This window comes from Bombus affinis, chromosome 14 (genome assembly GCF_024516045.1).
Source record: "Bombus affinis isolate iyBomAffi1 chromosome 14, iyBomAffi1.2, whole genome shotgun sequence".
NCBI classification, from domain to species: domain Eukaryota; kingdom Metazoa; phylum Arthropoda; class Insecta; order Hymenoptera; family Apidae; genus Bombus; species Bombus affinis.
Window position 1 is genome coordinate 3,817,739 of NC_066357.1, and position 25,557 is coordinate 3,843,295.

The window sequence follows — 25,557 nt, forward strand, 5'->3', positions numbered from 1 at the left end:
TTAAATAAAATATGATGAAAAAAATAAGGTAAACATTACTAAAATAAATCAAATATCACCAATTGTTTTGTATCGAATGTCATTGCCTCCATTAATTGTCACAATATTACGCCTCTATTCTTTTAGGGTCAGCACAAAACATAACCAAAGATTTAGAATTAATGTATAAAGCTGAACTAAATATGTAAAAATGAAGCAAACTCAAATTCTGTCTTCTGTCTTTAGTTTCTGCAATTCTTTCCAAGTTCTTACAGAATATAAAATTCTATATTCTCGTTTACGATTGTAGGATATCCTATTCTATGAATATTTTATTTATAATTTGATAGAAGATTCCAGTTTTAACTCAAATCATTGCTCTATTGAATCGGCAAGTATATTAAATCGCATGTAGCATGCGACGCAAAAATGGTAAGGGGAACAGGTGATTCCCAAAACGTAGAACACAAAAGAACATCATCTGTCATGTATATTTGTGATAAAACATTTGTACAGGAGTGTTCGAATTATGCGCTAGAACAGACTTCGACTAAGAGACATCTAACGTACAATCGAAAGACACGTAAAGTAGGTAATCAACTTCATCGCTCGTATTCTTATATCGTAAATCTAATTAAACGAGTCTTGTTAGAAGTAGTCGCGCACGAACAGTGATCGAAATGACCAGGCAAGAGTAATGGGAATATTAAGCGGTTACTTGTCATTTGAAAATGTTTTTGTCAACCGAATCAGCACGAATGTAAACATTAATGTATTAGCAAATATTGATCGACAGAGTCGTGTAATAACAGAAGTATTTCTTATTAAATTATAAAATGAAGGGTATTTTGATCTTCGATCATTTAAACGATGTTCTATTTACAAAATGTAATAAAAAATTCGCGAATCATATACAAAAATTAGCAAAAATTCAAGGACTAGTTTTTGAAAACAAGGTAGGTCTCTACCAAATTTTGCGAAACTTTATATAGTAATTTAAATATCTCTACTTTGAAAGTCTTTAGATTCAAGTATATTTTATACTGTTTCAATTCCACAAATATTTTTCTGGAAAAATAAAACTATATGCTTCCAGATAAATTGTATAATACTAATATATATTATATTTACAAAGATTTTTATATTATATTATATTTACAAAGACACTACAAATTTATGTCTTGTACAGAATGTAGACAATGAGGATTCAAAATTAAATCCAAATGTCATAATCCAATTATTCGCACCTATTGTCACATCCCAACATGTAATGGCTTCTCAGTTTGGAAATTCTTACACTTCAATGAGATGTCATGATGGCACAAATATGGTATTTGATGAATTTATGGGATATACATTCATTTACATATCTACAGACGAAGTAGAATTAATGAAAAGGACATTAGGAGTATGTGTGGCAATTGTAAGGCATGTTTGTGGACCAGATGTTGCAGTGTAAGTTTAAACATCATTTATAAAAAAAATTACTTCAAAAAATGGAAGGGTAATTCTATATAATATTACAATTAATGTTAATTATATTAATATATATGATAATTTAATTTCAGATTAAAGGTAAACAGGCAGAAAGTTAGTTTAGTTTCATGTCTGTTAGATGCATGGGTGCATTTAAGAAACTGTGAGCAAAGTATGCTTACAGAAGCAATAGAACAGCTATCAATAAACACAGACTTGGGTGTATCAATACTAAAAGTGTTGCACGATGCCTGTGACAAATTAAAGGCACAATCTGAGTTTTCCAATGTACACATCTTGATACTTGTGGAACAAAAATTTCTTTCATTATACTCCAGTAAAAATGCCCATGATTTGTACGCTTCTGATATATTGCTGATGATGCTTATGTGTTGGGTAGTTAATCAGAAAAGGAAAGGGAATACCCAATCTGCAATAAGTGACAACAATGATGATAGCACTCATATTCTTTTACCTGTAAACAGTTCGTCTAAAGAGGAGCAAATAACTTTTGGATCAAAGCTTTCAAATCCTACTTCAGAAGATATTTCAGATTTGTTTAGTATGTTCTTTACTGCTATAAGATGTTTACATAATTTCATTGCTATTATGTACTAATATGTTACTTCGTTATAGGAGGATCAAGAGAATCTTCCATCAATGATGGACTTTATTTGTCATTACTGGATGATGATTTATACAGTAATTTAATTCTACTTGGAACCGAACATGATTATACTACTAACGCAGTTCATATTTTTGAATTAGCAGATGGTATCAACCTTATCATGATAGTAGAAGTGGCTAATCTTGCCACATCATCAGGATTGTACGATAGTTTCCATTATATGAATATTATAAATGGTTTGCAACTTCAAAGAGATATTGACGAATTAAGACCTGCATTTGAAAACTTTGACTTAGCAATGAAAAAAGCTTTGGATGGAATTAAGAAAAATAGAGCTAACGTTAGTAATGATGTTGATATGTGTCAAAGAAGACTGCAAACAAAGTGGGAATTTATCCGAAAAAAATATATGGATCTATTAAGATCTAGAGACCCGGAGTCCATTCTTCAAATTGAATCAAATATGTCTGGTTTCATGGATAATTTAAAAGAATTATATCGATTAATGTGTTTCGACAAAAGCTTCTTAAAGCAGGGCGTTGATGTACTTACGACAGTAGGAAAACTCGTTCGTCAAAAGCTGAATGATTTTAGCGATTTTCTTAAAGTAAAAGCACTCAAGAACTTTACTCTTGGATCATATCCTTTCATAATTATATCTTCATATATTTGTATTATCTTTTTATTTTTCCTTATAAGTTAGATAAAAACAATATACATCCTTAACGCCATATAATCTACGAGAACTTCCCTAACCATCAACAAATATCTAGAAGAGTTTCCAGGCCTTGTGCACTTCATCTACATAGATAGGACCACCCATAGACTGATTGCTCCAACACTGGATTTCACAAATCCTGAAACTCTTACTCTTACAACAAAAAAGGTAATTTATTAGAAGTTCAAATAAAATTAACGTATATAGAGTAGTTAAGAATTGTTTTTATAGATATGGAACATGGTTAAACAAAGTAGAATTCATTTGGAAGAAGGACATTTATCAGTTATGTGGAAGGATACAACATTTAATTATGCTTACTTCTTGTGGTTCGAAGACAGTTCTGTAAGTAAATAATTTTAAGGCCACAAAACATTGCTACCTTAAATATATTGTTATATAATACTTTTCAGGGATCGCCAGTGAAATATAAAGTTTATTTGAATCATGTGTTGAAAAATTTTCCAGTACCCGGTATATTTTGTGGCGATTATTACAGGTTTGTACTAACGGTACTGAAATATTTGTCTTGTGAATTCTTACTTGACTTATTTTACAATTTCGTAGAAAACTAGCGGAGACGTGTTTCCCTAAACTGTCTCCCAATAAAATCAGAATTTATGAGCTTTATTGTGTTCATCTCGGTTTGGCAACATCGTCGTGTGTATTAGAACATTCAAGAAGACTTGCGGCTACGATATGGGAGGTTACAGGTGTTCCAAATAATCCGGCTGACATACTGTAATAATATTTCTTTGAAATATTTATATACAGATAGAGGTTCTGCGCTTATGCGCGTTACATTACAATTATTATTTAAAAAAGAGAAATATTTATGGAATTTTTAATTATTTACAAGTACTTAATATATGTATTAATTTGTTATTTATAAAAGACGATGATGCAAAATATTTGTATTTATTTTATACATCAAATACTTAATGTAATGGCACAATTTAAAAAAATGTACAAAAAATAACATGCTGCTGTATACTTTTTTCTCAATTTCATAATTAATTTAAGAGCATAGGGCATTGCAAATATTTGAGATATATTGGATATATTATTAAAATAGAACAAAAAAGTGGTAATGCGAATAAGAACATTTTTTTAATATAGAACATCCAGAAAAACGCATATTAAAAACTATTCAGTACTTCAGTCTATGATGCCTCTCCACTTTATAATGCACAGATTCGATACTATGAACACGACACAATACCGTTTTATATATCTCTGTAAGATTAAGATTTTCTAGAAATAGACCAGTCTGCGTATAATACAAACATGGCCAGTTCATATTATATTTATATTTTAAAGTATATATTTACATTGCGTGTAGCATAAGCGCTCTAAAATCTTGGTTGATTTGTTTTTGTAGAAATTGTTCTACGAATAGAGCGTTATAAAGCTTTTGAAGTGAATTAAAAATAAGGAAACGGTTTTTATTCAATGATTATTAGTTGCATCCGATTTACGTACACTGTCTGCTTTTTTCTTCGTAATCTGATTGTAAGACATTTGAAGGGAAGTATTCTGTACACTATTTGCCTCAGATGATTCTGAGCCTGAAGTCCTTCTAGCTTTTTTCAGTCCTATGTAGTCTTGCAGCAATTTACCTCTGCCTCTTCCAACACCACTTACGTTCGTTTCACCTCTACAGATCGATTCTTTCACGATTTCTGATTCTATATTAGAAAAACGTCTGTTCTTACTTGATACATTTTCTGTGACATTAACTTTTATTTCTGAAACGGAATTTATAGGCGGCGGTTCTTGACTCGGACTGTTCATTATACTTGTGGTGGACCTCCTCGATTTGCCTTGATCAACATTCTGTTCAGTACATATTGCTGAATTCTTCGGTTTATGAGCAGTCATTGTTTGACTCTGAAACAAAGTAATAGTAAATTTACGAAAATATACAGAAAACAGTTTGGTTGTTACAATACACGTACAGGTGCAGTAGAATGGTCCTTTATTGTCCGAGATTCTTGAAAAGTATCATCTAAAGGTTCAATTCTGGATGGAGATGTTTTTCCTGATTTCTGTCTTGCGTCCGTAAATTCATCTTTTTCAGACTCGTAGGAATCAGTTACATTATTTGAATTACCATTAACTTTTGTCTTTTTGATAAGCATGAATTCCTTAACTTGTTTTTCAAGCTCTGCTACTTCAAGATCAGACTTACATAAGTCTGGTATTAATTGACTCAAATGCTCTTCAGCTGCTTTTTGTATAGTAATAGCAGATTCAACAGCAGACGTCTTGGTTAAGTCCAAACTAAAAATAAATAATTTCAAACGACGATGTGGAATATTTTCCTATGATGCAAAAAGTCAAAATAATACTTTTATAAGATCATATTCAAACTTACTTTAAAGAGTCTATAAAGTTAGCAAATACATCTGGCATATCAGATGATTTTTTGGTAGGAGTAGGTTTATAATCTGAACCTTCATGTGCAAATGAATTACTTCCTAAGTTACTTATTCGTAAAGGAACTGGTTCAAATGTCCTATAATAATCAAATCATTTATACAAACAAAACTCTTAGAAAGTAACATTGTACAAAAATTATTGTAATTACAAAACATACCATTTTTTTTGTCTTAAAAAGACATGTTTAAATTTGTATGTTCCCTTTTCACTACTCGTTGAGGAACTTAATAAACATGTAACAAAAAATTCTTCTTTGCAACCATTTTCATTGGAAAAATATGACGAGAATTCTTTATGCAATAATTTGTCCCTAAATGTAGGTATCAATCCTACATCTTTTCTGAAGTGGAACCAACCTATCACTTGTTTACTCTTATCTCGTAAAAAGTCCCTTAACTTTTCCTTATTAATTTTGCCAATAGAGTTGTGTAAAGAATCTGGTAATGGACAAGTTACAACAGCTTCAATATCTAAAAATGTCAAAATATTTTACTATAGGACAAAGAAAAATGTTTACGTCATTGAGATAAAACAGCTATTGAATATACTTACTACTGTATATTTTCACTGTTTCTACTTGATTGTATAAATCTGTGTCTGTTTTCCTAACAAATTCAAGTGTTTCTCCTAGCAAAAAGCCCATCTAGAATACGGAGAATTCAATGTTTTCAATTTCCTTGTTCATTAGCTTACATTATTTTGAGGTTAAGACGCTATATTTCATAATCTAAATGCGAATCATCATGTTAAATGATAAGGCATTATTGGCGACAAAGCAAAAAAACATTTTTTACCTGGCTCCCACTGCTGCGAACATTTTCATAAAACAACAATGATAGAGCGGGACCTGAAATTGTAATGAGAAAATCACTATCCGCCATGTTGACAATTAACTGTTATCCGTTTTGCAATTTTGCTTGTACTTTCTATCGTTATGTTTCCTCGTTATGTCGCATAACATGTGTATCTATAATAATAATAATAATTCATGTTATTCGTTTATTGCGATGCTAAGTTATTAAGATATTAGAAATCCAACAAGATTTGATAACAACGATATATCTTATGATCGTCAGTTTACGCGTCGGTATTAAAATAGTCTTACAATGTTTATATTTACTATGTGTCACTATCAACCCTGTACTGTAATATTTATATAATTATTGTTTATATACATAAGTAGGAATGGAATAATTTATAGGTATCTATAAACACGCTGGAGTAAAGTTTCAAGTTACAAATCACGATCGTAACAACAGATCATTCGATCACAATGAACTAAAGATTGAAGATGAATCCTATATTTTAGACCTCAAATGTTTAATTATCCATACATTCATCTATTTTTATCTCATACCTTTGTCAAAAATGAACTTTACACACGTATATATAACATCATATTTTAACATTTCTACGTTAAAAGTAAAACCTATGCATACAATTATGCATATGCGTCATGCTAATACAATTTGCACGTAACCGGAAATTGCAGGAAGCCTCAGACATAACAGGAAAACGAGAATATCAGTTTAAACTTCCAAACTTCGAAATAAAAATATCTTTCTCAGTCATTTTTACCTTTCCAACAAACTATTAATTTCCCTCGAATATACATATAATAAAATAATACGTAATATTCAACTTCCCTAATGAAATTAGGAAATTAAAAAACACCATATTGAGAAACAAAATTATTAACAACTATTCAGATAGTGTAATTTTTTAATTGATTTTATTTTGTTTGAAAAATAAGTAAAAATAAATCTTTTTTGTCGAATTTGATAACATCTAATCGCGAATGTAGGTGTATAAAAGATAATTGTCAGAAGTGGGATTCGAACCCACGCCCACAGAGTGGACTGCGACCTGAACGCAGCGCCTTAGACCGCTCGGCCATCCTGACATTTTTGATTAACTAATTTTAAAATAAAATTTTAAACAGTGATAATAATTGTTAAAAATAATCGTCATATAAAAATGAAAAATTGACCGATCAAGAACAGTAAATTTATTCGAAGTACTTTTCTCTTATCACGTTTGTATTTTTATGTCATCAAATATGATATTTTTTAAAGACGTGATAATTAATGGCGAGACAGGAAACTTTCATGAAATAAACGTTTATAACTCGAATCTATTTTGATTATATCTTATGTCTGAATATTTAAATATAAACCGCCACAACGTTATGCCCTGGCTTTCTTATAAAACTTTATGAATGAATGATTATCTCTATTTTTAAAAATCTTTGGATCTATCTTTTAGTCATTAAGTCGATTAAGTGAGCAAGAAACATAAAATCAACTTTGATTACTATTACAACGGAGTTGATTATAAAATAATAAAAGAATGATATCTTTATGAATCGAAAAGAACGAGTAATTCATATTTGTAAAATTTTGTCTTGCGTTACTAATCGCAAAATTCTTAATCCATCTCTTTTAATAGTTCAAATAATTAACATTCTATCGTTCTATCGTTTATCTAACAATTTCTCGTATCATATACACAACCGAAAGAAATTCCCTTAGTAAATAATTACGATTTAAAGAGCAAAGGGGCATTCGCTGCCCGTCGAAGTATCGGCGCTCGCTCGCGCGTCCCGCCTCTCCCAAAATACACCCGGTTCGCACGCGAGTCGCTTGTATTTCTAGACGCGATGTAGATTTCGATGTAGGGCTCGTGGATCGCGTGATGTAAGTCTTTAGTGATCTCTAAAGAGGCGTCGAGATTGCCTCTCTGTTGACTCGGGCTCTCTCTCTGTTCTCTGTGCCTTTCTTCGACTCATTCTCTTCGAATTTTCAAAGAGGAGGAAACAATTTCTTCTTCTCTCGTCCCATTGTCATTGTGATCTTCATCGTCGTCGTCGTCGTTGTTGACTTAGTGACGCCGGATCATGACGGAGAATAAACCGGGTGACCTTAACTGGAGTCAAGAGCAGATCGATCAGAAGGTGAGTTGATTTTGTTCGTCCATCCTGGTTTGTGACCTTGAATTTCTTCCATCGTTGCGTAAGTGGCCCAATACTGCTATTGCGAAAAAGCTCGCTAATTGTACGAGTCGACCGGTAACTTGAACCACCATGGAAAATAAATCGAGGGAATGGGACTTGTTAATCTCTTGGAAGAAGCGAGATGAGTTAATTCTCTGTAACCGGAATTTTGCTTCTTTATGAGCAAACGATATAGATTACGGTCGTATCGTTCTGTAAATATAAAATATGAATAAATACTGATAATTATCTTTTATTTAAATTTTTGCAGGAAAGAATGTATTAGGGTCAGAAGAAGATTAGCTTTTATTTCTTAATTCTATCCTCGTTTCGGATAAATTTCATTTAGATAAAGTTGTTTAATACAAAAAATTCGACGATAACGAACATTTGTACGATATTGAGAAAATTCGAGCAAATTTGTTTTAAGCGGTTAGGTAATAGCGATTGTTTCAAATTTGACGACATAAATATAAATGTGAGTATCAAGTATAAATAAATGCATGTGGGCTCATATACAGGTTCGAAAGGGTTAAGAAAACCTTCGTTTTCCGTAAAATAGGACGCGGTGACGATTCAATAATTGATCACGATGCCGAGAATGCCCACGTTTGGAGGCTATCGATTACGAAACAATCGTGTTTTCGCGTCCCTTTTGGCGACCGCGATTATAATATAATTATAATCCATTTGCAAACTAGAAATCAACAAAAACTTCCCTTTCGCCCTAATAAAGAAAAATATCTAACTACGAATTCTTCTCTAAAATTAAATAAAAATAAAAAATCTCGTCGGTAGACAAAATTTCCAACTACGATTCCTTTTCTTAAGAAGAGCAGAAATCACAGCTGAATATCATTCGTCATAATGCATTTGGGATCTAAAGTCATCATCCCTAATTCACCGGTAGGTAGACTGACGTAATTGGAGACGAGTTCATTGAAAACGATCGTGGCGAGGATGCGGGTCAGTAAGCCGAGATGAAAATTGGCGATGTATCACGCGTGCTCTGTATCGTACATTCTCTAAAAATCACATTCTTAATGATTGCACTAGCGGTGTCACATGTGGTGGCCATCAGGGCCTTCGAAATCGATCATCCGCAATTCTTATGACCTCGTGCCACCGTGTCGAAGAACTCCGTTATTTATTCTTTTCTTCTTATACCGTCATCGTCTGCCGTGTATCTATATGTAACGACGCGACATTTAGAAACACTTATGCCTACTCTATACCTTATACTCTATTTTCTTCCATCGGATTTTTCCATAACGACTTTATTTCTTTGCATTTGAAATGAACATAGAATATATTCATAGACGTATATTTGATTATCTGGTTGGATCTGAAATATTATGACTTTTTTGTTTTAAGAAGATTTAGTGGAAAATTTTGTAGAAATATTCTACGAAAATCATATCTCCGAATAAAAGTATTTTTATAAAATAATCGTGCGTAGCCCCTTATGAATGTCGATCTACCAACCCTCGGTAGTTAATTTTTCCCATCGATCTACGCAACAATTAATCTCCTTCTTAAGCACCTTACAAACCTAAGCATCGATCAGAACATATCCTCGACTCTTTCGGCGCTACCCCATTCGTTACTGTAATCATGTCCGAACAGAATTTCTAATTTCATCGGTAGACTTATAATCGATGCATTAATTTATCAGAAAGAAAAATTTATGAGAAAATTCATCGTAATTATTTTTCATTATATAGCAAAGTCTAATCCTTTTCATAGATAAATTGAAGAAAAATTCACCAGTTAGGTATTTGATCAGAGAAATCTGTTCAGATCGCGATATCTATACAATAATTTCAAATTTTCCAAAGAAACTTCGCAATACGAATTCTACGAAAATAAAAGATTCCATCATCTTCGTTGATAGAATTGAAGAAATTTGCGTGTCGAGGCATTAATCGCAGAAACACAAGGAAATCGCATCATCCTTGCAACGACATAAAGCTCGGTGAATAAAATTCAGGGCGAGAATCTGGTATAACGATGACTGTTATTGATCGCTCATCCCCCGTTGAAACGTTCGAATTTCGGATGGCGGTGCGCCTTGACCGTGGAAAACTTCCGCTCACGCGCAATGGAGTCCGCACGCGGCCGCCTTTCTTCGCGGACGAAAGAGCCTGGACTACGGCGTTGATACGTTATCTGACGCGTTTTCCGATTCTATCCATGTGCCGCGAGACAAGGATCGGCCAACAATCAGTCAAACGTAGCTTGCGTCAAGAGGAACAGGTGTCCAACGAGTTTCATCTTGATCGATAAAACCGGATCAGTGGGTCAAGGCTGTTGACATGAAGACGAAAAACAGGTCGCTGTTCAGCAGGATATGCAAGTGCTACGGCAGGAAGTCGGAGTCGCGCGCGCGAGTACACCAGACCGAGGACGAGTCGACCGCGGTACCGAAACTGTCCGACGAGGTAACCATTTCTCGTGTTCCGGGATCTGCAGATTTTGAATAACGTGAATTATGTTGTGCAAACGTACGCGGACTAAATATGTACGTATCTGGATTTTCTTCAGCTTTGATATTTTATTAGTAACTAGGGTAGCACTCGAAACATCGAGACCTCTAACGTAACGTTGGCTTCTGATCGATACATCTGCTGAATATTAGGAATTGAAATAAAAAGTTAAATTAGCAAGACCGAAAGTGAAAATGCAGGTGCGCTTATTTCGTTTCACCCTTTGTTCTTTTATTGGAGACGAATCAGGGCAATTACGATATTCAATACCGTACGTTTTTTCTTTGATCGAGGATATAAGGTCTGTTTAAATCAGAAATTGCAATGTTAAGTGTGCAAGTTAACTGCGTGTCTTTGTTTCATTTATGTTCGATTATTAATTATTTATACAAGTAGAGAGGGTGCTGCGCAGTTCAGTGTGCAAACTTTGCCAGTGTGTTCAACAAGTAAAAACAGAACAAAAATGTCATGTAACGAAAAGTGCATAAATGTTTGATTAAAACGTTGTAACAAAAGTACGAAAGCTAGATATGCTTATACGTATTTACGTTTCGAAACGCCATCCGCCTTTATCAATACGAAGCTGATATCGCCGTGCCGTCGAATTTATCGTAAACCGAATTTTATGGCGATTTCGTCGCGTTTCTTTTTCGCGCAATCTCGTCTGTTGAATGACAAGAAGAAAAATGAAAGGAAAGACCGTAACGTACATTTGCCATCGTGTACGAAAACAATAAACGTATGTACGACGTATGCATCGATATATCTCATGAACGTTACGTATCCTGTCTTATATTAGACTAAACTACGAAAAAGAATATTGACGTACACATCGCATTTCATATTTTTCTCATAACTTTTTAACGGCGCATTTATGGACTTTTCGCCACATGACATTTTAATCCTACTTTTACCCAGCCAGGACACACTGGCATAGTTTATACGCTAAAGTGCAGGACATCCTGTCCATCTAATTTTCTATAATGTTTTGGTAAGATTTGGTAAAGAGTTACGTAGATCAAATACAATTATATTACGACGATGTAGCGTGGTTCTTGTTTAGAATTAATTTACGATGCACTGTATCGAGTATCGCGTCGTGCCAAAACTTCGCGTCGTAATAGGGGAAGAAGTAGTGCGGTGAACCTTGAAACTCTTTATTTAAACAAAATCACATTGGCAGCGGAATCGTAGTGCAATAGTTCTACATTGTCGTTACGTAGTTCAAATCTGATTTATTCTCGTCACAGATAGAGATTTAAGAAGTTCCATGTCAAGTATTGTATTGATATCGACAGTTCATCTATAGACGACAATCTCTCTTTTATTTCAAACGTAAAAGTGATAAGCAATAATCGCTGCTTAAATCGAGATCCTTGCAATTGAAAAGGTGTTGAAGTACTTTAACTAGAGTTTCAATCTGATTAATTTAATCTATATATGTGATATATTTTCGTGATTTTCTTAATCTACATTAATATCGTCAGGGAAATTGATCTCATTTAGAAATTTTTACATCTCTGATTCGATATCTTCTCTCAAGTAAAATGTCTTCAGCTGCGAAGTAGAATAAAACAGCTTCAGCGTATTATTAACGCTAATAAACGATCTTTTTCAAGTTCCAACGCATCTATCAACATGTTTGTCCTGAATTTTACAGACTGCGCGATATTAATTAAACTTTGTCCAGAAAAGATAAAGGTCTATAATCAGCACAATCTGAATAAAGTTCGATTAAAAATAACGCAATCCTCCTAATATTCTTATCGCGTCTCGAATAACAAAACGGAAAATTTAGAATTTGACGCCATTATCGTCTGATTATCATCTTTAGAATTCCTCGCTTTCGAATAAAGTTGATTTTATGATATCGCGTCGTTAGGTAAAAACTGGCAAAGCTTCTACTTTCTTTAAAATATAAAATCGTGACTTTGGACGAGACATTGGTATTCGTGTAGTTCTTATCGATCTCGACGAACTTCAGTTTCTTTCGAAAGTGTCGTTTTATTAAAAATGTCCAATTATAATCATTGGTAAATCTATCGAATTTCTTTCGATACGTTATGGAGCACGGATACGTTCCGGGGGAGAATTTGGTAAACTACAAGATCTTGATTCGAGAAATATTTTTGGGGCGAAAAGTCGATGAGAAAAGATTGATATTACTGTGGGTTTTCAGCCAGTAACCGTGGTCGTTCGCAGACCATGTTGCAAGCAGCACAACGAAGAGGAAATGTGCGTGCCAGCGATCTCTAAAAAGGCAATTAAGTAATTTCAATCCTTCTTTGCAACCAATTTCCGATCTTCGACGTGTTTTTATACTTGCGATTCTATTTCAATTGCTTCGTTGAAATCAAACAAACAAACAAAAATTGAAAAGAGATAGAGACGACGAAAGGTATTAGCGGAGAAATTTTATTTTCGTTCGATTAACGATAGATCAATTTTTTCAGAGACGTAAAATCTGATAGATCAAAGACACTGATTTTGAGGACTTTCATTACTCTGACCTTTTCATCTGTACCTTCTCGATATTACGATCTGAACTTTCTCGCAACTTCATGGCGCTATGATTACGGCGCTTCGTATCTATCTTTCAATATAAAAATTTTTTATTGATTTTCGTGTCAATTTTGCTCAAGATGATTTTCACGCGGAAAGTTTCTTAGTTATTCTCTTCCACTGCAAAGGAAAATGGCCTGCACTCGTACAACATGCGTTTTGCAAGACGCAACACTCAAATCTGTGAGTCGCTATGGAAAGCTTCATATTTTTTAAAATAGCTAGAGTTAATTTCATCCGAACGTGTTGCCTTTCAAACATAAGCTAATTCTCTTTCAGATTTGAAAGATTTATCGATACTGTTTAATTTTATAAATTCGATTTTAATTTCCTCTATGTGCCCTCTTCTAACGGAATACACAGTTTTATTTACAAACTAATCCTTTTTAAATCTTCAAGACTGTTTTGACATTATTTAAAAACACGCTTGTTTATTATCAGACAAGGTCTATAATTTATACGATAGCGAACACAGTGTCAACGACTATGGCAGGATATGCAAATAACTCGGTACGTGACACTGGAAAATGGAGGATCGAATGTTACATAAGCATCGAAATGGTAATGTGGTGGTATGGTTTAGAAAATTATCGGAGGTTTCATAGAAAAAAAAGGAGATTCGAAGGAGGAAGGAAGAAACCGGCAGAAATAGAAAAAGAAACGAGAATTTTACTGTAACAGCGAGTTCGTTATCGCAAAAATAAGACCTTCCTGTTCGACGCCAATAATTAGCATTAGGAAGATAAGAGTAATTCTATCGTGTCTGGTAAGCAGATTAGAAATTCTATGGTATCAATTATTCTAAGCAAGTACGGTTCATTTTTATGTAACGGAAGATTCTATTTAATTTATTCATTCGTTGCGAATTTAATGGCAAAGTGGTGAAGCATATGACGCATGCGATATCTTATTTTTCTGAAAATAATCTTCTGCAAGTAGTTCGTTGTTTGTTATTTAGAGTTAGAATAATAAATCTATGGAACGAAACGAAAACAAATTATTTAATGTACTGTTTGGACTGCATACATATAAATCATTTTCCAATACTAGCACAAAGCATATCGTTCTTTTATCTTTTAGGAACGCAATTAATTTTTAAATTTAACTCAGACTAAACTAAAACTGAACTAGTTTTTTTAAACATAAAATATCGTTTTAATCTCATTTTTATTGTTTCGAAGGAACGTCGTTAACAGTGAGTGTAATTCCTCAAACAGCTAAATTTCAAGGATTAATTGTTCAAACGAAGGTCGAATTGATTTACTCCATTCACATTTTCTAGATCACGGAACACGTGAATGCCTAATGTTAGTCTTACGATTCAGTAAAAGATACTAATCTTTCGTTTAATTTACGATCCAAGTTTCATTATTTTCGTATTTCCATTCTCACGTTCTTTCATACGCGACAATAAAATATCCCGATAATTGCTAGTTCGAAAGAGCGACTTACACGACTATTCATCAATATTTTACGAAAAGAGAACATGCTTATTGCGATACATCGCTATTAAGGAAATGACGATAGAAGTGTGATCGCCTCGCCCATTTCGATGTTCTTAAAATATATTGTCAATGTCATCGCTTTGAATAACTTTTCCCTGTACAAATAATATTTTCCTATATAACTTCCTCCCAGATAGCAATCCCATTAACTTCTTCCCACTAACAATTTCCTAGATAAATAATTATGCGCAGTAGTACACGATGATACGACGAACTGAATATTTAAATTATGATCGATGATATTCCATTTGTTACGAATAGACGAAAACATTACCACGAACAAGTCTGGTATTCTCTGTGTACTACTGGGAAAATTTCCTCGTAAAAAATAAATTCACCGCTGCTTGATCTAATAGCCTAATCCATGAAACCTTGTATCGCGAATCATTTATATTAATTCTCTTTCTTAATTTAATCGTAAGATTAGACAATTTTCCTCTTGCGAGAGAGAATTGCTCGGTTATGCGAAATTTCTCATTAGCTACGTGTTTTTATATTTTTTATTGTACATTCGTGGTTTTAAAAATTCCACGCTATCGCAAAGTCGTCAGATATCCGAGGGAGTAACTTTACAACCATCATTCATCCTTATATACTTATTTTATTGGTGCCATAATTCCACATAGAGATAGCGCGCAATATAGATCAAAGTAGATTTAAAGAGAAGAGCCGTTAATCTTAGCGACTTGTTTTGAAACTTATAGCAGTCGTAAATTAATTTTCATGCCTGTAGATATATTTTTTACGAAGCAAAAAGATGAATATGTGAATGATCGAAGTACCACGGTTGTGTTTCCTTTTGACACTGTAGTTTCGTAAATAGTGTTAAAGATATCCACGTATCGAGGGTTCAACGCTCTTTCGGTATTTAAGAATTTCACCAAGAGAAATGACGAATGGATTTCACGTCCAACTTTCGATTAAGCATTCACTTGCAAACGCAATTTTCACTGCCGCGTTTTATGTATTTTTGAAGACTCATACGTATTTAATACCAAGGTTTGGTCGATCAAAACGTCGTTGTTTTATTTAAATTTTTATTCTACGTAACGATTGGTTATATATAATATATTCTCAATGTTATCATTTTAAACAACTTTTCCTTATACGTATATAGGGTGGTCGGTTTTAGTTTTCCAGTTATAAGCAAAAGCATGTTTGCTTTCATATGTGTACTGCTGTTCTATTGTACAGTTGAGAAGTGTGTTTTACGCTAACCAAATATGCTTGTAATAAGTATATTTCAACGAATTTATCTGAGTATTTCTCTTTCATTATCAACGTCATTGAATTTAAATCACTCATTTATACCGCTATCCTATCAGTAGCCGAAACCTATCTACTCCTTTTTATTTGGAATTCCGTGAGCGGAATATTCGTTATTTTTTCCATTCCTTACGCGTCACTATGACATACTTTACAGTATAGCTCGGATATTAAAGCCGACTAGACTACGTATGGCAACCGAACATACTTTTGCGTGTAACTCGAAAATTAAAATCAACCACCCTATATATGTATAAGAAAAAGTTATTCACAATGATGTCCTTGACAAGATATTTCAAGGCCATCGAAATCGACGAGGTGGCAACTATCCGGCAACTCGGCCACACCTCTTAATTGCATTGAATTTTGATAAGTCATCCAACAACCTCTACACAACTTTTAATACGCTTTAATCGGAATATCTTTGGGAATAGCATTCAATTGGGTGCTGCGTATGTCTGGTCGAAAAATCTAGTAATTCTAAATAGTTGCGTACGCGCGAGGAGACGTCAAAGACAAAGCAACGATATTTAACCAACATGGAACAGGATTGACGCGCTGTTGCATAATGACGACACAAAACGATACTCGTGTGCAACGCGATACTCGATCCATGTAATAGGTCGGCCAGGTTTACGTTTTAGTCGCAACGTTTTTAAAATGCATAGCATTTTACTTCGATCTTCTCCTTCTTCTACTCGATTTCACGAAACTGATAAAACCCAAAATAGAAGCAAGGAAAGCTAATTAAGAAAAAAGAAAAAAAGAAATAGCAAACGATTCCGAAACCTAAATTTGGTTTCGGAAAAATGAATTGCGACGAAAAGGATAGAGGAATTGTTTCGAGTTAACGAAGTTCGATAATCGGAGATTTAGACCGAGGAATAACGAATTATGTTAATCATGTTCGTTTATTATGATCGATGGTTTCCAGTTTATTGGACTTTGATTGACCACAATGACGTTCCATCGGAAAATGTGTTCGATTGCGTAATTCCTAAGCAGATTGGTTGTTATCTCTTTCTCTGCTGCTTGAAGAATGCCGCATTGGAAATTACGGAATGTACGCGCGGGTTGCACTCGCAAATATCTGTTTTACGATCGTTATTGTGTCAGCAGGTTTGTCCTACCGTTTGGTTTTTAAAAGTACGCGCGATTATAAATAAATGTTATTAAACTCGTTTAGAACGCGTGTCTGGGAATTTACGTAGATTTAGATCGAGGTACTCGGAATTTACATAGACATAGACAGTAGACACTTGTTTATCTCTGTGCCAGTTTAGTTTATATATTGGAAAGAATCAATTGATCCCATTATACGACGCGCCATCTCAACGTCTGCTAGACGAGTGAGTCATCGCTGATGATTCATTTTTCAAAACTAAACTAAAACCATACAGATAGACGGTAGACGTTTACGCAATTTCACGTTTATATCGACGTAATCGAACAGCGCTCGTAGAAAACACTGTAAGCGGTAGAATTGAAAAATTTCGATGTTTTATTGGAAAATGGTCTGCATACCGATAAGAATGCTGTGATATAGAATTTAAGGGCCATTTTCCTTTCCAAATATTATTAACAATGTTAAAAGATGATGTCACGATGTTGCCCCTATAGAGAACAAAATACAAGCACGAACAAACATTAGTTGATTGTTTTCTGGCTTTTGTCTATGCCATGAATGAATGGAACATCGAGCTTTCTTTACAACTAACAGGTGGCACGTGCAGGCTTTTCTACGGATACACTTTCGTTTTTCATGGATTTGCAACTATATCGATACATAAATTTTCTCTTCATACTGAAAAACTTGTCTCTTGGCACTTACGGTGGTGTTTTCTATAAGCACTATTCAATTAACAAAATACACCTTATTATTAAACATTATACTGGGTGGCCTAATTTGCACGTTTTATATATTCTTGTTCTATTATGTTCGTTCTCCAGGTTTTTACGCTTTCAAACTTCCTATAAATATATAAATATGCACGGTCGATTTATAACGATAAATAAAATAAGATTATCCCTGTATCCATAACTTTAATTTCAATTATTAGTAAATACTAATACAATTTATTATTAAAAAGTATTATGACGAATACTTTCACAAATGATCGCCTAACTAATCGATGCGCAAATTAAATCGCCATGGACGAGCTACGTTTAAACGTTGCAATCTTCTATTTAAATCTCCGATCGGCATTATTACGGATCGGTTCCATCTAGAAAGCGTCAGACGACGTTGAATAATGTTTATTCTTACTATGATTCCGAGATGCAACTTAAGCAGGGGCAACTTGACTCTCGTTAACCCTCTGCAGGCGATAAACGATACGGATATGTACTGTGCAGCAATTTTAACGATAATTTGAAGATTATTATACATAGAATATTATTATGAAAGGAATAGATCGAGCAAAGGCGGGAACACGCAATAAATGTAATTTAGATAATATTGAGAATTAGAAAAGGAATTGTTGATAAAATCGTAATCATTGTTACGATAAAATTTAAAAAGCCATGTTAAAAATAAAAATCGTTATTGGCATCGTTGTCGCCTCGTGGCGTAAACAACGTTCCATTAAAATTAATCTTCTCGTTTTTGTTACGGCTTATTAGGGATTAATTCAGTGATTCTAGAGACGTGATCAGGAAATATGTATCAAAGCTATTTACGTTGGACTACTTTGAGGCACTTTATACCATATCGGTATATTATTACAAAAGAAAGCTATAACGTTATTATATAATACAGCGAAGTTCTTTATGCCGCATTTGCGCATATAGGTCGTTAATCTAATGATTAATGATCTTAATGTTTAAAAAAATAATTCACCAATAATTCACCATAAAATTACAAGATAAATCCTCCTTTAATAACGCAACAAGTCTCATATGTAATGAAGATTCTGCCAATTTATTCGCATTCGATGATACATCGGACGGACACGCATTGAATCTAATTAAATTCATTGAACTCGTCAGCTGCACGTCGAACGTCGCATACTTAAGAAACACGCATGCGTTGAGTGTCGTTTATTGAATGAATACATTGGATCGCGAACGTTTCAGTTGTACGTCAAACGAATCGTTAGAAACACGAGCTACGGACGACGGTCTGTTCGAACGTCATCTGGATCAGAGACGTGGAACTGGAGATTTTTAATTACTACATCTAATTGTCCGTTTCAGTAAGTCGTAGGAGAAGAATTCCTCCGCAATTACACACAGATCGTAGACTGCAAACGTACATGCATTTATGTGAAATTGTAATGGTGTAAGATCGTACAGGATCAGAATGCGCGTAGCACGCAGAGATAAATAAAATAAAATGTATTCATATTACGGAATTATGTAAGAAATGGAGCTTTGAATAATTGGTTATTGCAGGGGAATAAGTCCCAAGTGGTAAAACAATTCGAGATTTCTTGGAACTTTGAGAACCAAAGATTCATTTATCCGTAAATATTTCTCGAGATTTCCAAGAATGTCAAGTATCAAAATATGTCCGAAGAGATTCGCCAAAGAGATTTGCCACGCAACTAGACAAATTTACGATGTGAAACAATGGGGTCTTTGTCCGAAGATGACAATCAGAGAACCAATGCTTAAGCGTATTTGCGTTCCGCTTGCGAGTAGATTGACAAGCGTTCACATTATCAGCGATAATATGAGGATATAAATGTAAGAACAAAGATGATGCTTCTGGCGATCTTGCGGTAAATTTCCATCGAAAGATTGATTTTAAAACGATGAAAGAAAGCGCGAAAGGAACATTGGAACACATTGCCGTGTTATTCGGCTATTTATCCGTTTCGCGTTAGAAAATTAGAAAATCGAAGGATTGAGAAAAATGGAAGATGGAAGAAGTTAAAAATGTAGAACTCACGATACATATTAAAGATACATCGAATGTTTCTGGAAAGATCAACAAATGTATCGTAGTGCGCTTCCTCGTTTCCTGGATCGCTTACTACAAAATCTCCGACTAATTATTTGCATCTAAAATTAAGCGGAACTCAACAAATATTCTCACGTATAATTGTTTTGTCGACTCGAACTGATTTACGATAAGTGACGAAATATACATATGTGTGATTTATCTAATGTCTAATCATTTGCGATTAGGATAACAATCTGTTTAACGACGAAATATTTTTCAATCGTCTTGTTTTCCTCTCTGGAGTAAAATATTTAATTTACGTAAGACGTAATTGAAGCGATTGAATATTGAACTCGGCTGGTGTAACTGGCAATTACGTAATTTTATTTAACACTGTTCGATTATTTCTTGTTCCAATCTTCGGGCCTCATCTTAATTAATTTTATTAATCAAAATACCGATGTCTCTTATCGATTCCCCGATTATTGCTAGTGGGAAAATTCTACACGATTCTGAAGAATATTTATCATACGTTTACGTACGTTATTTCAAGGAGATAAAACGAAAGTATATGTCACATTTTTGTTGGAATATTCGTTCATTTTTTGAGAAAAAGGTGAAAGTAAAGTTCTTTTCTAATTTTTTGCTCTTTAACATAATAGGAAATAAATGTTCATGAATATTCTGTAAGTTTGCACATAATGGACTTAGTAAAACTCGGTTCTTTCTATTTTTTTTTTCTTTTCTTTTTTTACGTGACAGATAGTTTTATTATTTACGAGGAAATAAAGAGACATTAGGGTCGAGGACGTATTTAAAACAAAATTTACTAAGATGTGTACTATTTGCGTGTATTCTTACATAACGCTTCCTACATTTTCTCTGCCTCGAAGATCATCCGATGACAAGTACAAGGAGAATTACAGGGGTCTGTTTTTTAAACATCGCCAAAACAACACGTGACTTTATAATTCTTTAATTTTCATGATTTTATCTCCGATCAATTTATTTTACAAATTTCACCAGTTTCAAGTTTCGTTAAAATTACATAACGACAAGTATTCATTTCTTATATAAAAACATTTTTATCCGATAATAATGATGAACAGTGATACGAACGATTGAAATTAATATAATATATTATTCGTATACGATTCGATACACATAAATTTGAAAATTTGAAATTTGGATAAATTTGAAAAGCTGCGAAATTTCAAATAAATTTATCCCTTTAATTCATAAGTTAATCTGTCAGCAATCAAGTTTTACAATTGCCGATCTATCGAGTTTATAATTAAATTTCACTTTATAATCTTTTTAAAACACGTTGTATATAATATCTTTCACGTACGAATCAAAATGCATCTAAAGAGGTAGAAGCCTTCGTTTCATGGGTCAGACGTGTTTCAAAAGAGAAAATGCTCACATAGTTCCAAGGAGATGATTACGTGAGCCTGAACACGTACGTATGAAGTTCGAGTCAGGGCCACCGGTAAAATTCTTGCAAATCCTCGACTCGACCTCGCCCCATTCATCTTTCTATTCATTTCCGAAATATACATACGATCGTTTAAAAATAAAACAAGCTACCGCAACTGGTTTTTCGCGACTAGGCGCCTCTTACTCGACTTTTTTTATTCTATTAAAATCGTCAAAATATCGATCGAGTTTATCCTTTATCGGAATATAAAAATTTGCTCAACGCTGAACACATTATTACACGCGTATTCTTCTTGAAAACGATTAAATTATTCTCTGAATTTCATTTCGTGACCACTGAATCGCTAGCATTGCTTAAGATACATACCTCGAAAATCGATCTATCCTTATTCATGCACATTACGTTCTTCGTACGATGACGAGCGATTCCTCATCGATTATTATTATTATTGACAGTCAAGAACCATGAAATTCCTAAGCAATGTATCGATCGATAAGAGGACGTTACCGTAGATCCACGAGGTGTTTCTTTAGGCGTGATTATCGCCGCTTCCTCTTTCGCATCGGCGCAACGCGACGATTTCAGCGCTTATCACGTGTGACACGCTGGTTTCAAGATTAATTTTCGTGGAACACCTTGTAGAACGTGAATGAATTGCCGCATCGCGGCATTTTTCTGTCGGTGTATTCGTAGCGATTGTAATTATTAAAAAACTCGATGAGAACGTGTAGAAACCTTAGAACTACAAGAACTTCGTCCGTTTAAAGAAGATAAAAAATTAAACGGCGTGTAAAAAATTAGACAAACGTGCGAGAATTCGAGAACTTGCGATCCGTAGGTAGGAAAATTGGAATTTCGAACGGTCTTTGGATAAGGAAAGGATCCTGTAGAGAACTAGCTCAGCGAGTAGTTGAATGCTCACGTATGCAAAGAGAAAACGAAGATGCGTGAGAGTACACACGTTTTAGTTGACTGATCACATTCTTCCGTCGATGACGAAACCTCCGTTCATACAATGCACGAATTCTCTGCGGTATAATTATCGGGAAACTGGTATTCCCGTGTCGGCTGTTATTTGTCACATTAGCGTCAATAGCGTAAATAATTATATTAATTAAAAATGTATAATTAAGCAATGTGATCAGAAAGACTTTTGTTTCTATGTTCCCATCATTTTTATTATTTATTTTATTTATTTATCCCTCACCCATACACCGTATGTGTTTGTTTATTTATTTCTAGCGTATTAACCATTACACAACCAGTACTTAAAATATAAACGATGTAGCCATTAAAATCCTTAATTAATTATTTAGATGGCTTGAAAAATATATTGCAGTGATTACTCAAAAGAATATTTAAAAAATTACTATTCACTATTATTAAGCAGCAAAGAGCTTCGAAAGTATAAAATAATATGAAAATAAGGTAATTATTTAGAAAGCTGCCAGCATCTTGGATTTCGATGATTTTTTACGTGTTATCGGGTTGACGATTCTCTACAGGCAGAATTCGCTGTTGTGCTACCGACAGTTTTTCGCAAATATCTCGAACGATAAAAGAGTGCGACGACAACACACGAAGGAAAAAATTGTTCGAAATATTGATTTCTACAACGTATTAAAAGATGATGGAAATCCAAGGTGGTGGCAAGTTTCTAAATAATTATGGGAAATAAACAGGCTAGAAAGGCAAAGAAGATTTGGTAATGCATTCAATGAAAAGAAATTTTAAGGCGATATAGAATTTCGTAATATTTATTTCGTAATTTCGTTTGTATCTATTTTTGGTCGATAATTAAATTCGAAATTGAACTTAATTGAAACACCCAAAGAAAGGTGTGGTCTTGTTTCTTTTGTTTGAGAATAAACGATACCATTGGTTTGTCCTCTGCATTATCGAAGTTATCTTTATTGATATTGCGTGCAAAGAAGAAATTACGGGTATTACAGCAAAGCATCAGCGTTTTATCTCTTTTATCGTAAAAGAAATTGTTCCTGGACGATTAAAAGCTATGGCAACTTAACGACGTGACTTTTTCGTCTCTCTTGATCGCAATACGATATTTGCAAATCCGTTTCTGTTCATAAATTTGAAGATATCGTTCCCATATAGCAATCTTTATCCGCGATACAATTGTTGTGAAATTGCGGTGTGCACTTGAGATAACTTTTTCTCGTCGACTAAGGCTGTCTGTTCGTTCCTTTATTTCAAAGAATCTTCGTAATTAATCTGGAATTTAATCCAGTTTTGATTTCACCTGGATCTTTGCTCTGTGCTTCTACGAAATTTTTTGTCATATTTCCTATCCATCGAATATAATTCTAAAAATGTATACGACGCTGTGAATAATTGCAGACTCAAACACATTTTCTGCATTATTTGTTCAATATTTCCAAGAAACCGCAGATCATGCTTGGATATGTTAAGTGAAATTGTTTTTGTAAAGTGTAAATTGAACGCTATTGGATATCAGGAGATGTTACTTGACATTTATCGACAATTATTACATTTCATAACCGAAATAGAAGATAAAAAAAAGACAAGTTTTCAACAAGACAACGCTCTTATTCATACAGCCGCTAAGTATAAAAATGTGGTATCAAAATGGAATTATTATCATGGCCAGTATTCAGTCCTAATCCGCTTACGATCGAAAAGCTGCGAGGAATTCTAGCAAGAAAAATTTACGATCAAGAGAACCCACTTACGGAGGATATCGCCGAACTCAAAAAAAGAATGAAATCTGCGAAAACGGATATTGAAAACGAAAGTTTGAATAAGTCAGAGGATAGCGTAGCTGACAGATTAATAGAAGCAATAAAAAATAAAATTCACTAAACGATGAATAAACTTCACAATATTATATTTTTATATTTACATCATTATATAATTAGTTATAATTAATTAATTATTTATGTAATTAGTTCGTATTTGTTCACAGTCGAGAACGTAATTTTAGAAGAGAATTTAATTTTTTCTAGACTTCGAAAGGAGAAGATTTTTCTCGTATTTTCAGTTTTATTTAACATTGTAACACGAAAAACCTAAAAACAGTGTAGAGTTTATAACTATCCATAGTATTGTATTTTTATAAATACGAATAAAGAAATGGGATTAAAACCAAAATTTTCTTCAGCTATTAGAAATCATGACTGTTTTTTTTTTTTAAGTTTTTATGTGTTTTTGCATAATTATACGCAGTTTATACACTTTTGTATCTTAAAATTTCTCGCAAATTATCGGATCTTTGTCTTTGATCGTCAAATATGAATCGTAGCTTTCTGCTGTCATGACAAACTTCGTTTCTCGTTTTACCTGACACGATACGTTCCCCAACAATTAATTAGCTGTCGTTGGAAATCAATGATTCGCGGAAATCGGAATATATTTAGAAAGCACGTGAAAACGCGGCGGACCGCCATTGAAAAGTCTCGTGTATTCACGGAAAGGCAACGTCTTACGTTCCTTAAAAGAAAAATATGTCACGCCGATGACGTCAAACAAAAGAAGGATCGACCGTACGAGCCCTCGCAGCCGACCAATGGCACGTCCGTTCCCTCGATGAAACCAGCTGACTGTTGCGTTGCGTCACCCCTTAAAGCCTCAAAGTTTCAGGCTCGAACGAACACACGCGTGACTATACTTAAGCGCGCCTGTTTCGATGGAACGTGAGAGACTGCACGCTGTTTTTCAGCCGATGGCATAGTCGAACGATTCTCTTACCAATCGCGTACAAGTTTTACAGATGCGACTAATATTATAAAATTGAATAAAATCCAAAGTTTGTACGTTTCGAGGGTTGAAACAGGTACGTAATTTGAGACTTTTGCGTGTATACTAGCAGCCTTTTAGCTTACAATCCATTTCGTTTCATCGACAAGAACGCGTGTTAATCTTTAACGAAGGATAATTTTTAATAGGATAATTGTCTCCGAGCTCGCTATTAATCTTCTTATTTTCATTTCTTCTCTTAGATTGGAGTCCCCGAATGTATATGCCATGCTCTCAAAATATACCGAGGCCCCTATAACGTTCTATTTTAAAAGATGTTGATGTTCGAACTCTCCCTTTCTCACCGCCCAAATGAATTTATAGCGCGTTTCACCTTTATATTCGTATAAGAAAAATAGGCACGAGATCCTAAAACCGTCATTAGCAAACTTTATTCGTATT

At 34.0% G+C, this 25,557-nt stretch overlaps 3 protein-coding genes and 1 non-coding gene across 6 annotated transcripts in view; 2 read left to right on the plus strand and 2 right to left on the minus strand.

The window, feature by feature from the left end:
• The first annotated feature begins 465 nt into the window (after positions 1 to 465).
• LOC126924438 (BLOC-3 complex member HPS1) lies at positions 466 to 3,780 on the plus strand. The gene is made up of 8 exons (XM_050738887.1): positions 466 to 935; positions 1,169 to 1,434; positions 1,548 to 2,017; positions 2,092 to 2,721; positions 2,824 to 2,969; positions 3,033 to 3,146; positions 3,215 to 3,300; positions 3,369 to 3,780. The coding sequence occupies exons 1-8, from the start codon at positions 816 to 818 to the stop codon at positions 3,544 to 3,546; spliced, it is 2,010 nt and encodes a 669-aa protein (XP_050594844.1). The 5' UTR covers positions 466 to 815; the 3' UTR covers positions 3,547 to 3,780.
• Positions 3,706 to 6,506, minus strand: LOC126924439 (BRISC complex subunit FAM175B-like). The gene is made up of 7 exons (XM_050738888.1): positions 6,283 to 6,506; positions 6,038 to 6,210; positions 5,796 to 5,886; positions 5,401 to 5,713; positions 5,179 to 5,319; positions 4,760 to 5,084; positions 3,706 to 4,691 (listed from the first exon to the last, which is right to left on the minus strand). Exons 2-7 carry the CDS (start codon positions 6,122 to 6,124, stop codon positions 4,251 to 4,253), a joined length of 1,398 nt encoding a protein of 465 aa, XP_050594845.1. The 5' UTR covers positions 6,125 to 6,210; positions 6,283 to 6,506; the 3' UTR covers positions 3,706 to 4,250.
• A 557-nt stretch (positions 6,507 to 7,063) lies between these two features.
• Trnal-cag (transfer RNA leucine (anticodon CAG)) lies at positions 7,064 to 7,146 on the minus strand. The gene has a single exon. It is a non-coding gene; the product is annotated as a tRNA-Leu (tRNA).
• An 808-nt stretch (positions 7,147 to 7,954) lies between these two features.
• Positions 7,955 to 25,557, plus strand: part of LOC126924451 (hexokinase type 2) — a 37,497-nt gene continuing 19,894 nt past the window's right edge. The window contains exon 1 of one of the 3 annotated variants that reach the window (XM_050738947.1): positions 7,955 to 8,196. In XM_050738947.1, the coding sequence (XP_050594904.1) occupies positions 8,140 to 8,196 (57 nt within the window). In that variant the 5' untranslated portion in view covers positions 7,955 to 8,139. Of the gene's footprint in view, positions 8,197 to 10,379; positions 10,757 to 25,557 lie in introns of those variants that run through there. The other 2 variants (XM_050738945.1, XM_050738949.1) reach the window with 2 other exon arrangements.